At 42.0% G+C, this 18244-nt stretch overlaps 1 protein-coding gene across 15 annotated transcripts in view; it reads right to left on the bottom strand.

Annotated features, from left to right (window-relative positions):
• Positions 1–18244, bottom strand: part of NRXN3 (neurexin 3) — a 945575-nt gene that overhangs the window by 889447 nt on the left and 37884 nt on the right. For all 15 annotated transcript variants that reach the window (XR_015804647.1, XR_015804648.1, XM_088167427.1 and 12 more), the window contains one exon: positions 4675–5942. Coding sequence is in view for 13 of the 15 variants with exons in the window: in XM_088167427.1 (XP_088023553.1) it covers positions 4675–5383 (709 nt within the window). In the remaining 2 variants the exon portion in view is untranslated. Of the gene's footprint in view, positions 1–4674; positions 5943–18244 lie in introns of those variants that run through there.

Genomic DNA, 18244 nt, shown 5'->3' with positions numbered 1-18244 from the left:
AGATTATAATTTTAAATACAACCAAAGGAACTTGAACCAGGAAGAATGAGCAAGCAAAAGAGATGAGGAAAACTGAATTGCTGCAAAATGAAGTCATGGGCAGAGTTCTTACCAGCTTTCTGCCCAATGGCCAGTGCTGTGACATAAGAAGTGACATAAACCAGCAGATTTGCCCCTTGCAATATTTACTCCACAGTCCTTGGAGATGATCAATTCTAGAGTTTTGCACTGGTGAGTGAAGATCTGGGCCCATCCAAGCCATGTGCCAGAACTGCCTGCTGTCCTCTAGAACAGCAGAACACAAGACCAAATGGAGGGTCTGCAACTGTTTATTGCTGGTGAATTCAACAACAAATTTATATTCATCTATCAAGGAATATGCAAGTAGAAGCAAATATTATGGTCATGTTCATTTGTTTCTGATTACAAAATGTATGTAAATGTATATGCAAATTAAGTGCAAGCATCAGGCTCATGGCAAAGTGCCAAACTATCCCTTAGTGTTACAAAGACTGGGGTGGCTGGCAGGGAGACACAGTGGCTGCAGGTGATGCTGGGCAGTGCCTTCACACACAGCCAAGGCTGGGTTGCTCCGAAGGGACTGGAAGAGGATAAATCCTACAGTAACTTGTCACTTTAAACGAAGCTGAGGGGCTATAGAAAAATCTGTTCCCGATGCAGTTAGAAGTGTGATAATTACAGAGCAGTGGGCTCCTCTGTCATTCAGCAGGCAGCATCCCCAGGAAATCTTGCTCTGTAATCAAGGGAAGAGGTGCAATCAAGCCCGTATTCAGCCTTCGTTTAGAAACAGCCCCTGCAGGCAACACAAAGGCTTCAGCATGGTGCTTTGTGAAGTTGGTGATCAACGTCTTGGTTCTGCAACTACAAGCAGAGTTAATGCACTTCTAAGCACATCTTCTGTTCACCTCTCCTCAGAAAGTCCAGAAGGAGTCTTGGAAGAAGAGTGAGGATTTAGGCCAAAATATGCTTGTACAAACAGTGTTGCATTCACACTGTTCACATTTGTGAGCTCACTCTTTACACAGCAGTGCCAGTGAAAGAGAAAATTTCTTGCAGACTGACAGCATGGTCCTCAATGAGCAGATACAAACAACCTCATCTGGTTTCTACAGCAGCTCAGCTTGCAAAATTTGCATGGGGAAGGTTTTCTTGGGTTTTTTCTCAGAAATATGAATGTATCTGTGATGATCAAATTCTACAGGAACCTCATTCTCTTGGCAGCAGCCTGATTCCACAGAGGCTGATAAGGTTTATTAGAGGGGAAGATGGCTCTGAGTTCAGCTTTCATGTCTAATGCCACCATTGCCCAGAAACATACAAACTAATAGCTATGCAAATCAGCCATCCTTTGTACTCTACAGAGCCATCAGATTTAGTGAACCAGTTTACTCCAACTGCAATAAAAGTAGTCTCACATTTTACTCAAAACAGCCAAACTTTCCAAAGTGCACATATTTCCACTCCCACTGTATAAACTCAGACACAGAATCTGTACCTGCTCAGCTACCATCTGGGCACATGACTGCCATGATATACACAATCCTACTAACAACTCTGGGTGCACATGAAGTGCCAAAGTATTTTTTTGGCACACCGGGGGCCCATCCTGGACAGGATTCACAGTTTCATCTCAGCCTGGAATGGTTGTTTTCTGTTGACATTCATCGTAACTTAGAGTTACAGTAGCCTATAATACTGTAAATGGAGCTTTATTCCATCACAGTACATTATCAGCAGGTTCCACTCTCTATTTACTCCTTCTATCTCTGGCCACAAAATAAATGAGTTTGCTATGGTTTTACCATCTGCAGACATAGGTATCAGTCAATAGCCAAGTAATGGCCTGGACATTGTCAAGAGAACTCATTATTTAAAAGGTACATATTCATTTAGCTGTTCAAACAGAACTTATTATTGATTGGATCCCATCAGTTCCCAGTAAGAGAGCCAACTCTGGTGTTGAAATTAAAATATGCACAGAGACTACAGACTAGTAAATACTATAATGGAGTGAAGGTTCCCCTCCCAAAAAGGGAGTTGTTCATATCCAGTTGAGAGGCCAATCTTTTTCAAAAGTGAGACTGGGAATAAAATAACCATGTTACTTCTGCATATATCCAGAGGCATGATAAAGATACAAAACAAAGGGGAACAGTTTTGACAACAAACATCTCAATCTCTTGGGGAAACAAAAAGCAAACAAAGAAAATACAAGTTGTTCAATGGCCAATCAAGCCACAGGCAGGAAGAGCCTGTAACCAGTTCTGCCATTCCTGCCACATCCTACTGTTTATCAGTGGAGGCTCTCCCACAGGTGCAGAATTGAAAGAACATCTTAAGCTTTTCAAAGTCAGACAAAAAGGTAGATATACTTAATTTGGTTCCTGCTTTTTTTCTTGCCACTTTTCTTTGTCTGCTTGTTTCCACTTACTAAACAGCCTTTTCTTTTGGTTTTCCCATTCATCTGCACAGACACTGTAACATTTTTTCAATGACAGCATTTAACACACAGAAATCATCACTGTTACAGCATAAAGGAGGCAGAAAACAAGGCTGATTATAAAATTCTAACATAAACCAACTATACACCATTTAGTAATATATGAGAAAACAAGAAGAATCAAACAAGGTAATGACTGTGGAAATCTCTACATTTGATCCATTGGAGAAGTTCTCCGCACAGCATCTTCTCTGAGATTGAAAAGACCCCAGCTAACAGTGAGTTAAAAGTATTTGCTTAAGAAGGCACATTGTGACGAACTTCTTTGTTCACCCTTAACACCAGGTTGGGCTGGAAACTGATGAATCACTATAGGAAACAAACAGCAATGGTGACTCACGGCTTCAAAAAGTAACAATAGCACTGCTTTATCCATGGTGTATACAACAAAAATATCCCTGGATTCATTAGTAGATGTATTTCAGATTGTTCCACCCACCCAGGAAATGCAGAAAGTCCACCCCCTGAGCTCTGGTTAGAGTTCTCACAATTGCCCAGAGGTAGATGAATTTCTGCTTACTTACAGCACTTTCTCAAGAGGTTCACTGAAAACCATATGCTGTTGATGTCTTGAGCAGCTTCCCAAGGAGCCTGGATCCATTAGCCCAGCAGTAGACAGAGCCTTATATCGTTATGTTTCAGGTTTCACACGCCTGTGTGGCTCTTGCAATATTCTATCACCATACCTGGCATTTAGACCTGAGGTGTGTTTGTTCCATAAGCATGTGAGGATCAGGCTAGTGGCCCAGCTCCTGAACTGCCTGGTCACAACCAGAAGTCTGTCCAGCTCCACATAAGTCATGGCTCAAGCACAGAAAATAGTTCTGGCTCATTAATGGTTTGAACTAATCAGGTCAGAGCAAATAGCCAGGAAGGATTCTGGTGTTCAGCACTTCACAGCCTCACACCTCTTGTCTAATGCTCATGTACTGTTACTGTATTATTTGGATATAAAGCCAAATTTTCTGTTATTATTAAAATCACCTTAAAATGAATGCACATATGGATGCTATGTTTATTTTCCAAATTTTCCCTTCCTATAAAAACATTTTGCTTCTCCATCTAAATGCAGACTGCAAACGTAGAGATGTAGGGCTTTTTACTTAGATATCAAGAGTATAAAGACTGTTTTCACCACTTCTCACATTGTACAGACTAAACTCTGATTATTCTAGTTTCACTGCCAAAAGAAGTGAACAAATGGTAGTCTTGAAAATATATTACTGCAAATATTTCCATTGACAAAATTTCGGGTAGGGTTTTTTTTCCTTGAGATTGGACACTTCTTGTCCAGGTTTCATCTTTGGTTTAAGCTCAAACTGTGGTGCTTAAAGCCAAATGTCATAAATAATGTTGTGATTCTCAGATTCACACAGGGATTTTCAGCTGACTTACTTAAGTCTCCTGCACATACAGAGTTAATTACCATCACATTGCTAAAGACCAAAGGAAGAATCTGAAATACACTTCATCATGTGGTTTGCATAACTTAAAACTTTCAAACTCAAATTCAAAAAGAGAGTATAAACAATGCAGAAACATTCAAATCTCTCTTCCCTTTGCAACACTAAGTAAGATCAATTTAAAAAGCAATTTAAGCAATTTAATCAAGGATGCTAAAACAATCAAGGTGCCATTCAGTGATTAGTATGCAAGCAATTGTAGGGAAACATGGGGCTTCCACAGGCTAGCAACAGCTAACATCAAATAAGTATACACTGTCATGTCAATCAGTTATGTCAGCAATATATATATATGGCTCCTGTTTGCTGACACTTCCCTCCATTTTCAGGGACTACTGAAAAAAGCCAGCCATTGCTTTTACCAAAACTAATCTAGGGTACTTCTTAATTTTATTTACCAATTTCTGTTCTCTACTCTTACTAATAAGTTGCTGATGAAGTGAATGATGATGATGATGAAAATCTGTCCATGCTACAAGTGAAGCATCTTTTCAGCAAGATACTTGTTGCAGTTCCTCACAGCCTATCTACTCCCATTTCATTACTCCTATTTGGAAAAAGAATGGTGGAATTTGAATTCCTCTGATAACCATCACCAGGAGAAAGAACTCTGTCATAGCCCTGCTAAACAACAAAATAACTCTTTGGATTGTATAAAGGTCCGTGAGAAGCAGGGAAGCATTCTCTTACCTTCGGAACATAGTTTGCCAGCATATCCAGTGGCTGAGCAGTCACAGTGTGGCTCACCATCCAGAAGGAAGCAAGTGCCACCATTTTCACAGGGGTTTTCTGAGCAAAGTCCTTCCATTTCCAGTCGGACCCCTTGACTGCCCAGGAGCTGCGGTTCAGAATTGCCGTATTTCAGATCCAGGATAAATCCTTGAAATGGAGGCTCACTCAGAACACCATCAAGAGTCAAGGCAGCAGGACGAATGTCCAGTGGGACTCCACCAATAAAAAGGTCACTGACGATGTTCATGTGCTGGCGTTGTGGACGCACCTCACCTGGCTTGGCTTCACCATCCAGCACTAGCACTGTCCGCAGGTGATTGCGGCTGACCATCAGGAAGTGCCAGTTGCTGTCGTTCACCTGCTTGTCTGTGATAACTGTGGTCTCTGCACAGTCCACACTGAACTGCAGCTGGATGCGCCCATCAACCAGGGACAGACAGAGGAAGTCACAGACACCACCATCATCAAAATAGAGAAGCAGCCCAGCAGAGACATTGGTCTTGAACTGGAAGCTGAGTTCGCTCCTAGTGCTGGCATCCCAGCGGAGGTAGCGGGCCCACTGATTGGGAATGCCCAGGAACTCCAGACCCAAACAGAGACCCAGCAAGGAGCCCAGCAGCAAACTCACCTTCCAGGTGAAGTAGATAGAATGCAGAGTGAAGCCCATTGTTTCAAGAATCTTCTCTTCCCTAGGAGAACAAAAGCAGCCACACGTCTGGGAGGAGAACCCCAGCAGTCAACACCAAATGTTAAATCCAAAAGGAAGAGAAGAAGAGCAGAGAGAGTGACAGAGAGCAGAAGAGTAAGTGGCAAGTGAGATTGCAAGTGCACGTGACCAAGAGGAAGTGTCTCCTCCCAAGGAAAGATCTCAATTATCCTTTAGGAACCAGAGGCTTTTCTCAGAAGTACAGGGTACATGAAGTGACTTCTCCAGATGATGTACTTCTCTGAAGGGCAAAATAACCTACAGTGATTTGTTTTGGTAGAACACAAAGGTGACACTGGTGTTCCAGGAGGAAGGAAAGGGAGAGCCAAAGCCCAAGCCTAAAATTCCTGTTTTCTAGAAGTGATGACAATGTTGACGGAGATGACAGTGAGATAGAAGAGAGAGTGAATTCATAAAGCACGTGAACTTCAAGAGGGCAAAAATAAAGTCAATCTTCATGATGCACTGGTGGATACCCAGCCCATAATTCACTGCTTGGCACTCACGGAACTTGCAGGACCTGTAGGATCAAGACAAAAAAAGAAATGGAAAAGTTAATCTTACTACTCAGCATATCTTTACTATGAAGCTTATTAACATCTTGTCCAATAAATCAATTACATACTCTGGATACTTCTTCATGCTTGCAACTGGCTGTACAGGTCTCAAAAGCAGCAAGGACATCTATGTCCTCAAAACAAAGAGGCCAAAATAGAGAACTCGCCAAGTCATCTGCACACATAACAATGATGAGCAATGTAAAAGTACACCAAATTATTTAACTCGTTTGATGGATGCAATCTCATTGATTTTACTGAGAAATGGTGCTAGAGCTTCCCCAGTGACTATTACCTCTCCATGAAAATGCTTAGGGGAAAGACCAGGGTTCCTTAGAGTTTAAAAGCTGGTAAGGGCAAGAAACGCCATTACTCAAACTTCCTATTCCATTGCTTGCATTAGGCTTCCTAGCACACCAAGGAAGCATTAGAGAAGACAACCCTGCTGTCAGCCTGTTACACAATAGCTGCTTTTACTTTACATGTCTTGCTTACTTTAAAGACCCTACCACGGACCTCTACAACCTGGAAACACGCACTGTGCAAATTATATACGGCAACCTGCAGCTTAGATGATAGCAAACTTGTAGCTTAGATGCTAAGAACTGTCTAAACACTTAACCACTTACCCTGGTCTAGTGGCCTTTTGGCAAAAAGGCCAAATTCACCCCTAATTAAAAGCAAAGAATTCTAACTGCCTGCAATGAGTTTTTTTCTGTTAACACTGGGATTTAACTCACTTCTGCATACTTGCATGTGGGTGATTGTATGCCTAGTGTAGGAGGATGTTTTAAGTGACAAGTAAAGGCAGCACAAAGCTAGGCTCATTCTTTGAAAATCCTACCGAAGAAGAAAGTTAGTTTTCTATTAACACTGGTGTTTGTTCACAAAGAGGAGTTGGACACAAGAACAGCTCTAGGAATGACTAACATTAGCATTGATACAAAGCAGGAAAGGAGGTAATAAGAATCAAGGCCTTCGGCCTCACAGAAGTCAGCATGAACACAGCTTCCACAAACTGGAACACAAACATTGTGAGGAAGTATTTGCTTGGGAAAAGTATTTTGTGCTATGGACCGTAAGAGTTGTTCATCAGCAGATGCCTTTCAATCCCATCACCTATCTTGCTTGGAAGGAGAAGGCACACAGACACTGCAGAAGTGGGCAGTGCTGGAAAGTTTCTGTTTGGTAGGGCCAGAGGTTGAGCTGGAGGAGAATCCCTAGGAAACAGAAGGGAGAGGTCACACAGTCACACCCTCATCTGCCTCAGGGACCTGCAGAAGCCATAAGTCTCCAGGGCTGTCAGTCTGACAAATTTAGCCAGCCCAAAAAACAAGTCACTTAGAAAACAAAAGGGATCGATTAAAAAAAAAACAAAACAGCAACTTGGAGAGAAATGTGTGCTTTCAGTGCTGAGTGGAAACCAGGCCTGTTCCCTGCAGCTGCCTGAGTGGAGCGTGTTAGCTAAACTGCTATAAACACAAATAAAATCAAGTCAAAACCAGAGGGAAGATAATTCCTTTTAATTGTTAACAGCTTGGCTGAGGAAAATAGAAGGTGGGAAAAGGAGGTGTTAGGAGAGGTGTAAAACGAAAAAGAAAAGAATTAAACACAGAATCCAATTCCTCAATTCATTTGTCTTCCCAATAATCACAATGTTGGCTAAATTCATAGGGGTTTTGAGGGGATTCTGAAAAACTAATTGGGAAAAAAATTATGTGGTTCTTGTCCATTTACCTTTCTTCTCTGTGCTCCCTAGTGGATCCACTAAAATAGCCCATGATTTATAGAGAAGAACAGAGTGAGAGAAAGGTAAGAGAGAAAGTGATGACCCAAGCCTGGAATTACTGATGAGATGGAAATGGGAACATCATAATGTGTGTAAATTAACCAGTGATGTGCTTCCAGCAGCTCACAGCTTCCTGGACCATTTACTACCACCATGGCAAAATTCACTATTCCACCAGACAGCTCTGTGCTCAGCCTGAGCTGAGAAGGGCAACAAGCCCAGCATGGCAGCAACCATCCACAGAGACCCCAGTGCAGCAGGGCTCTTGCCCCAGCTTTTAATTCTCCTGGACAGAGCAGTCTGTACCATCCGCATCAAAAGCGGCCCTCAGCCTTATACTCTTCTCTCCCTGTTTTAGAAGATCAACACTTTGATAAGCAGTGAAAGATGGTGTAAATCACAGCAGCAGATGTGAATATTATAGATAACCAGAGATGAGATGCCTATGTCCACACATAGTTCAAACTCCTGTCTGAAAAGCCTATAAATCTCTCCCAATCCCAAGGTGCTAAAACCCTGTTTTACACAGACAAATCCCAGCCTCCTTAGTCCCTTCAATCCCTGGGATATTTCAGAGGTACAACAATGGGAGTAGGCTACCTCTGTGGTACAAATTTCTGTAATGATACAAGTTCATTAGGGCAGGATAAAAGGCATAGTCAACAAGGGAAACCAGACAGAAATAGTTAAACAAGAATAGCAGTCTTGACTGAGGAAAGCCAAGGCAATTCTTTCTGTTTTGATTGAGAGAAGCCAAGGTAATCCCTTGCTAGCTGTTTTGAAAGAAGAAAGTGCCAGCTCTGTTTCAGAATCAGAAGAGGAAGACAATGCAAAAAACATGAAATATAGGTGTCATTGCTGGGTGCTTCATTGCCTTTTAGACACTGCTGCTCAGGTTTTGGGAAGGCTGCCCACACCCAGCCACTAGCAGGCGAGGGCCATCTGTGACTCCCCCAGAGCTTGACAGCACACGTCAGTCCTGACTCACGGTGCTTCCCATTACTCCAGTTTCATGTCTCACACTGTTAAGTCTGTGAGAGCAAATCTTACCACAGCAGCAGGGTCCTCAAGAAGAGCTCAGAAGACCCAGTGCCCCTTATAGCAGGAGGCAGGATCTGTATCCCAGCCTTTGAGAGAAAATCCTGACACACCAATTGTATGCCTCACCCATTCCTACAATGATTCTCCAAGACATGCTGAGAATGAATAATTTTCTGCTCTTACTATTTTATTTTTAGCATAAATACTACCCTAGCAGCCTCAGAGCACACTGCTACCATAGCAATACAGTTTGGGACAAAAGCTACAGAATCTCAGACTATTGTCTTACATATTTTCTCTCTGAGAAATCTCATTGTCATGGCATGAACACATCTTGCATAAAAAGAGACTTCATGACGGACAGCAGCAAGCAAGTTATCTCCACTGCACTTCCAACAGCTTGTACCACCTCCCTGGCCCACCTGAGAGCTGCAGCGACAAGGAACCTGCACACTGAGCAGACGGCTCAGCATCTCACACACACCAAACCCACTTTAGGAAACACACCCACTTGCATTATTGAAACATCCCACTCACAGGGCTGACAGAGCTGCACAAGTTCCCCAGCCAGGAAAGGGATGCAGCCCCACTACAGTGCCAAAGGCGAGTGCTGCCTAACCACCTCACCCTTTCCCAAACTTGACAGCAGTCTATTAATGCCAGGTCAGAGCCAGCTGCTCAGCAGCCCACGGAGCGGGTCTAGCCCTTGCTTTGAAGTGGCTCTCAACCACTTATCAGCTGTATACAGAGAGTGAGTGACATTATCTAATTGCCAACTAATTTCCATAATTACTGACTGGCACACTCTGTATGCAGGGTTAATATCTTTGCAAACGTCTTGAAACACACCTGCTTAGGAAAGGGGGTGAGAAGCTGTTGCTCTGCAGCTTATTTACCCAACTGCACAGAAAGGTTGCAGGAGATGGGTTTGTCACTCTCTGTCCTCCCTTCTTTACTACCTCCCTCTCTGGCTGCTAATTGCTTGGGGATGGATTTACTTGTATTTGAAAGTATAATTTTCAGCAGAAAGAAGAAGAGAGTCAGATGAATTCAAAGACAGGCTGGTTTCCCTTGCAAACTCCTGCCTCAGCAGCCCAGTGCAAACCTGTCTAAGTCCTGTTATTCCACTTCAGGATGCTGGACAAAATCCCACTGACACATGGATGGGAAAGACTTACAGTCCACCCAGTCTGACATCCTCTTCCACAACTAGAACTATTCACTATGCCACAGTTTGTGCATAAGGAAAAATACACACTGGTCACCTAGGATCCATGTATACATAATACCCCATGTGAACTCACTTTTGTCCTTTTCTTCACTCTAAAACAAGCAGAATTCAATTGTTTTCTTTATTCCCCAAGCCCTAATGAAGCAGCAGAGCTTTAGGAAGCAGTAAACAGGATCCTAATTTGGCTCTGCATCCACGTGTCTTCCCTCAATTGGTGCAAAGCAGAGCAATCAAATCATTACAGCTCTATGACATATGTTGCTCAAAATGACACAGTAAAATTTATCCTCAATAATTGATATGAAAAGTCAAGCTTGCTAGCAGAGAGAAATGGGGAATTCATTGTATTTATTCACTCATCCATTTTTGAACAACGGGCTCCTTTTGGCTAATGCTTTGAAATCTTTCTGCCTGATCTATCCCCAGCTGAATTGTGGCTAAAGACAAAGGGTGATAGCAGAACAAAACAAACAAACAAACAAAAAAAAATCCTTCTGATAAAAAATGCAGATGTGAAAACTGTGAACTGAGAGGGACATGGAGGGTTTGAAATTCATGAGACTAGAGAAAACTGCAGGGGCTAATTTAGTTTTTAATTCCTCTAGCAGCATTTGCATCTGAGTAATAAATCTGGACACTGCCTCATACTCTTGCTGGGATGGAGAGGACTCTGGGGTGGAGCCAGAGAAGCTGAGCTGAAAGAACTAGGATGAAGATTGAGCTGGGTAGTGCCACTGGGTATTAATCTCCCTTGGGGGAAAATGATAGGATAGAAGCTCCCCATCTCTGAGGGGTCACAGGAAAGGCAAGATGGGCTCTGCTAGTGAAGAAGCTGGAAGTGAGGTAAAAAATGGGGGCTTTGCTTTGGAAAGAGCTGAACACACCTAGGTTCTGCTGAAGTTGGCAGAACTTCATGAGATGTAGCATTACATTACTGGCTGGCTGTCAGGAGGGAAGCATTGGTATTTCAGGCTTTATCTTGGATGCAGAGATATGTGCATATGAAGATCGGCATCTTAAAATTAGGGACTGAGGGTGACATGGAGCACCTGTTGAGCTCTTGCATGGTTTCCAGGGATATAGTACTCATGCCAGTCTCTCACATCACTGTGAAACCACACGTGCCTTTGCCCCACTCCAAGCCCAAGGAGAAGATGTATTCTTCTGTGTTCTTTGGTCCTTTTCATTACTGATAAATCTTGCAGGCTTAACTATTCCATTCTTGAAAACTGATATAGAGTTACTTAATTCTTGTCTAAATTCAGCATTGAGCTCCCTAGGAGACAGATGCAAATAAACTGTATCAAGCAAAAAGAAAGAAAATTGAGTATGTGGTTGCAATTCAAGAGTGTCCTCTTAAAGTAAGAAAAAAATAGATTATAGAGCTAAATTCGTTTGTCTTTGCTTCCCTGTAAAGGATTAGTATATACACATGCACATGCATTCGCCATCAATTGTAAGGTAGGTGGTTGGTTCCTTTCCTGGTACCTGGGCATGTGATCTGCAGTCAGTTTAAGCCCACTGCCCTTCTCCCCATTCTGAGTTCTTCCCTGGGGAAGGCAAAAATGACTGCTTATGATATGGCTAACCTTGGAGCTCACCTCCAGAAACACTGCATAATACCCAAACTAGGCACCTATGCATGGGAGAGCTGGACTCACCTGCACTAGCAAGACATACAGTTGAAATGCCACCAGCAGCCTCAAAAGGAATATGAGAAAATAGTAAAGTGCTTAGTTCAATAAACAGCATGAGACCCTGGCAGCACAGCCTCACTTCACATTTATCAGGCTGGAAAGTCATCTGACTGCTGAGAGAGTTACTGTTTTATCATAACCACCCTTCACGTTTTTACATCCCGGGCCTATTTAAACAAACTTAACTCAGAACCAGGGCTCTACAAATCTATCCTGTAAAAAGAAGGGTTAAAAAAGCCACAAGGGACATCGTGACTCCCTTCTTAAACACTCTCACCACCCCACAGAGGAGGCCATCTAGTCCATGAGAGTGACCTTTAACTAGCCTACCTAGCCCCGGCTCAGCATGAATGCAATTTACAGACCATTTCAGCTCTCCAGCTTTCTTAACACAAAGAAGAAAAATCAAAACCCAAGCACAATGGAAAAGAAAGAAAGAGAGACAGAAAATAACCCTGCAGAGCAATCATGTCTGGGGCTGCTCTGATGGCTTTCTGTTCCCTTCCAGGACACAGAAATGACTCCCAGTGTGTTAATTACTCCCATTACCACAAACTCTCCACTAACAAGGAGTAGCTAAAAGGAAGCGTTGGCAGCAGCTGAGCAGTTATTGCTCTGTACTGCCACGCAGGAGAAACCAGACTCCCCCATCTCTGAGCTGGTACTAACCAGGAGAGTGATTTCTGCAAAACTCAACAGCTTTTATTGTAATTCCCATGGCAGCTGCACTGGGAACACTGGCTTTGCCTCAATTCCCCCATCATTAAAAGAGAACAAAGAATACCTGCTTTCTAAAGACTTTGAAGCTCAACAGTTGGAGAGCTCTGAATCATTATCATTTATTTTACTCCTTCTGTGGATAGTCTATCTCCATCCCCCACGTCCTCGCCTTTCTGCCATCAAAAAGCTTGGACAGATCTGTAGTATTGTTTATTCTACCAGATCCTAATACACCAAATGCAGCCAGTAGCTACACACATTCAGCAGGAAATGTTAGTGGGGAATTTGGTGATATCACAGTGCTGGCATTATTGATAAAGGCAATACTTCTTCCACAAGTATACAGTATTTGCATTTTCTTTTAATACATACATACATAGTATTTCCATTTTCTTTTAAAAAAAATCAAGTATTTTGAAAATGTGCTTATCGTTACCAAAACCCCAAATCTGAGCACATCACTAATGCCTGAAAATAAGGCTACTTCAGAGAAGATTTTCCTTAGACTAACAGCACAGAATGGGCTTACTTTTCCCCAAAAATGTATTTGATATTACAGACACAGGCTAGCATTAGACACTCCTCAAAGGGGAGACACAACTGGAGTGTGCTGGGGACTCCTGACTTTGAAGCCAGAGGAAAAAAGTCACTGGTGCACTGCTTTCTCAGTTACCTGATTTTAGAAAAAGGCACAAAGCACAAAATCAACAACAAAATAAAACAAATGACCAGCATACTAAATAATACCACCTTGCTCTTCCTAGCTGTCTGTCTACCCATCTGCCTCTTCTTTGCAAATGTATTTTAAGTTCTTCAGGAGCAAGAACATTTTCTTTTCTGTTTGACGGAATCTAGTACACATAGTCAAGATCAGAGTTATGATGCACTACACATGTACACATTAATAATTGTGATTTTATGTACTTGAGCTAGCACTAAAATTCCTTTATATTCCAGCTGATGTATAACACTTTCTTTCAAAAGAAAGAAAGAAAGAAAGAAAGAGGAAGAGAGAAAGAAAGAAGAATAGCTTAAAAGGACTATTAGAATAACTATAAGAACAAAATTTTAACTCAGTTTTTCTTTCACTTAGAAATCATAGTCAATTCACACTTTCTTTAACATATTTTATACTCCTGGACCTATTTCCAATAAGTCAGAGCAGACTGGATGTTTTTAAATGCTGTGATAGTATATTATAAAGACAGGAGGCAGAAAGAATCAAATTTGTTACTGTACTAAAAACATAGCATGTATAGAGGGCGACACTGCACCTGGCCAGATTTCCCTGTCATTAGTATTAGTAATTAATTTAGATCATTCCCTTAGTCTGTTGGCTCACGGGAAAATAAGCACCATCCACTTAAAAAGGAAATAAAGGGCCCATGGATATCTTGAAATCTACAGTTGATTTTCCCATTATGTAACATGTTAGCACTCTCTATCAGTGAACTCAGTTCTCTGAAGTTATACTGCAACTTAGAAATCTCATGCCAAAATTTATACTCAGCTTCCCCCAAAGCACACACAAACACCTAACCACAGCAAACAGGTGTGAGAAGCTGCCCAGAGTGCAGGCAATGCTCTCAGTTCCTAAGCTCTTTAAACAGCTGAGGTTCCATTTATGGAGCAAATGCCTCTCAGGGAATCCAGTTAAACACTGGAATTGAAGTGTGGGTGATCTGTATTCACCCAGCTCTCACAGCGACTGATGCTGACCCACACAGGGAGCTCACACTGGCGCCCTGGAAGCGCTCTGGAAGTCTCAGCCACTGCGAGACTAGGTCTCCACTTTGTGAACCACCCTCTTCTCTTACCACTAGCTCCAGAAACATGTTGCTTTTTGTGGATGTGTACATAACAGCAGGCTGGGAATCCTCTGCGATGGGAAATCAATGCATTCTTTCAGCTATCTGTTGTTTTCATCCTCTGATACACAAATTCCTGCCAAAAATCATTCTACTCCATCCCTCTCCCCACTTCTACCTCAGGGTAATTAGGTGAACATGATGAGAAGCTATGCACAGATAGGTTTCTCAGTTCTAGCTTGCTGGGGAAATGGAAGTGGAAATCTTTGCCAAGACAGACTGGTTGCAAAAATCTTTAAGTGTCACTGTCTTGGCTGGAAAAGGGTAACACTTTAAATGGCTGAGGATATTGAAAACTTTCCAGATCATCAAGGAAATTACTTGCAACTTTGCATGATAGAGGTCAGTATCTAAACTGACCAGCAATTATGGGCCAGGTAAGAAATACATTAAACACATTCCACTTGCAAGGAGTCATTTAAGCCTGGCCTGTGCCTGCAGCACTACATGGTGATCTGTCAGTGTGCACCAAGCAATCCTCCACCTAAGCCAGACTGCCTGCAGGCAGGCTGGAATAACAAACCTGTCACTCTGCCACAGCAGTGGCCTCACAGCTAAGGACTAAAACAGCCTTGTAAAGGCTACCTAGGCTCCGGAGCCCTAGGGATCCTCAAAGCAGAAATACAATGCTTTTGGCACAATGTGTTTTGAAAGAAAGGCTGTTGAACTGATAATTTTAGGTTTAAGACTCCTATGAGCCCAGCCAGTGGGACAAGTTACACACAGAGCAGGGTTCTCGTTTTTGTTTTTTAATTCATTTATACCTTCCAGGACTGTATTTCTGTGCTTCACACTGTTTTGCCCTACAAGTTTTCTCTTCAGTTGTCTTTTCAGAACAGGAAGTTTCTGAGGAAAAGTATAACCAAACATTAAGATGTGCAAAGCAAAAGGGTTTTTGCAAAATTCAAGTACAAAGGATTCATCTGCCTATCTCAGTGGAGCCACCTAATAATGAGGAAATTACATTTCCTGGAGTAAGCAACACATGAGATGCCAAAAAGGCAGGGGATACGTGCATGTAGCAAAGACAAGAGGAATCATCATATACACAGAGTGACAGAGAGGCAGACATTAGCTAAAACAAGAACTCCAGAGGCTGGACAGTCCTGGGCTTTCAAAAGTACTTGGGCATGACTGCAGAAAGATGGAAGAGCACAACTACATTTTGTTTTAAAATTAACTTGGCTAAAAACACCAGGAAATAGTGTAACAGGGAATAACCCTTCAACACCTGAGAAACAGACTAGGGCACTGCACAGCACTCTTCTGTATTGTCTCTATATTAAAGCCCCAAATACAGGAGTGTGCCGGGGCCATAGACCCAGGAAGAAAAGTCTGTCAGCCACCTTAATACCTCAAGTGAGCTCAGGGAAAGAAAAAGCTAACTAGCAATACTATGGAAATTAATGCCTTTAGAAATTAGTTTAAATTTTCTAACGGAGCATAGCATTTTAATGCCACTGGAGAACACATGTCTTTTTGTTTAATCATTAGTTGCTACATATTGATAAATCAATCACACTTGGCAGATTTAGAAAGACTAGATATATATATATAAAATATATACACTCCTGGAAATGTTCCTTTAAAAGTCAGATGGTATTTTAAAGAGCTTCCAGCCTTGGGACTCACAGTGCAGTGCCCTGGAAGACAATTGACATTCTGAGTGACTGGGCTGCGAATTCAAAATCCCAACTCAACCTGCTCAAGCCAGGATTCAAACTCACATACTTTAAAAATAGGAAAGAAAAAAAGAAAAAAAAAAAGAAAATTAAAAAAAAAGGAGAGCACAAGGAAAATACTTGAATTCCTGCAACTCTCCAGACCAGAATCTCTGAGGTTACAGATGCAATAGTGGCTCTGAGAATATTGCAATACTGTATTCCATAGCTGCATAGGAGGTATTTTCTGCTTGGCCATATCAAATATGAATCTCTGTATGGTTAGCAATACAGCTGACAAAGGATAATTTTTGTTATGAAAGCCACTAGTGAAAATGAAAGTAACATTTATTATATTGAGGTGCTTTAATTGAATTTTCTATGTTTAATTAAAAAATGAAACATTCTAATTTTCCTGGTTTTGGATATAGTAACTTCCAGTAATTATTTGCAGTTTATTTTTATTTCTTCTGGGAAAGAAGTACAGAATAGGGAAGGAGTATAGAAGTGGGAAAACTGAGATTGCTATATAAATAGCTTCATTCCTAGCAACTGCATAACTTTTCATTTCAAATCAATTTTAAATGTATTACCCTCCCTCTCAACAAAAAAAAATCTGAACATTCTGAATAATACATCCTTTCTGCTAACATTGTTTTTAGAGTCTGAAAAGCCATTATTTTGACAAAAACACTATGAGCAGTTCTTGCTAACAGAACCCACTTTTTCCCTTTCACACCAAGCCCTGCACTCAGCTCAGCACGTCTGGAAACTTCTGCATAGTTCTAGAGAACAGTGACGAGGCAGTGATGGGTCTCGCTCCTTTTTGGCCGTAATTTTCACCTCCTTGTTCCACATACAGCTTTTGTTAGCTGGTGGCAAACTGGAAGCCAGTGAGAGAAATGCTGCAGGATTACCCCCAGTTTCTAAATTAAACACCACAAACCCTCACAAGGATTTTTCTGCTGTCCACGGGTAAGGCAAGCAAGGAAAGAAAGAACAGTACAACTCCTCTCTACACCTAAGGAGACACTCTGCCTAGGATGTAGCTAAAACATGTGGGTAGAAAAAAAATTCACTAGTGAGCACACTCATTCCTGGGCAGACTGAGTACTCCAGTCTCCCGCCCTATACCTGTCAAGAGTACAAAAATAAGTCTGGGAGAAACAGGGAAAAGCTTTTCTAATCAACACTTATATGGAAGATACCTGAAGTGCTTGCAATAACCTGGCAGAACTTCTTCCAAATTATCTTGAGTAACTGAGATTTAAAAGTAACTAATGAAAATGATTACTTGATACCACGGGCAACAGATGGTTCCTGCAACCTGCCAGTTGCCAGATTCTAGGCCAAACCTCTCCCCCATGTAACTTCATCACACATTAATTTAACTCATTTTATCTATAGCACCTAGTTTTTGGCTGCCAGTATTTTGCTGTTCACGACTAAGATTCATGCAATGAACTTTATGTTCTTGCAGTCAGAGTACATGCAATAGTCAAAATAAGGAGGCTCGTGACCGGTTTGGCCTTAGGCAAAGTGCTCTTTCAGGGATATAGCTAGGACTGCAGCAGCCACATTGTAAAGTTTAATTAGTCATTGTGAAGTGCTCAAAGCACTCAAAAGGCAAGCTAACAGAAGAGCAATCTATCTTCTTTTATGACATTAACAGTCTGCTCTCAAATTAAGCAAGGGAAGACATATCTATAAAACACAGCATATTTTCTTCCATTATTCCTGATGTCTCAGTCCCAAAGAGGCACAGGTTTACTCAGCAGGAAGGGAGAAAGACAGGGCAATGGTGGGGGAGTGAGGAAGCCTTTATCTGCCTTAGCTCCTGACCTACCTGCAGCTGCCTTCTCACTCCACCTGCACCAGACAGCTCCGGAGAGCAGAACAGCTCAGCCACAGAGAGCTGACAAGGTCTGCACCTCCCTGGGGGCTGCCATGCCCAGCCATACAACACCTCCCTCCTGTCATACAACACAGCAAACTGGGGCACTCACCTTTCCCATTTAAATACAATCCAAATTAATCTGTACAATGGCTGCTCTGTTTTAAATGGAAATCATGGCCCACAGTTTATGTACTCCGTCAGAAGAACTGCAACTCCTCTTTTCCCTAAAAAACTCCCTAAGGGAGAACTCATCTCTGGGGTTCCAGAAACAGGCAATCAACCATCTGAGGAAAAAATTGATACATTTGACTCCATTTTTGACCAGTGGTCATCTAAACTATCTGAAAGGCTCAGAGGGAAA

This window comes from Sturnus vulgaris, chromosome 6 (assembly GCF_052056855.1).
Source record: "Sturnus vulgaris isolate bStuVul1 chromosome 6, bStuVul1.hap1, whole genome shotgun sequence".
Classification (NCBI taxonomy): Eukaryota; Metazoa; Chordata; class Aves; order Passeriformes; family Sturnidae; genus Sturnus; species Sturnus vulgaris.
This window is presented reverse-complemented; position numbering and strand designations above follow the sequence as displayed.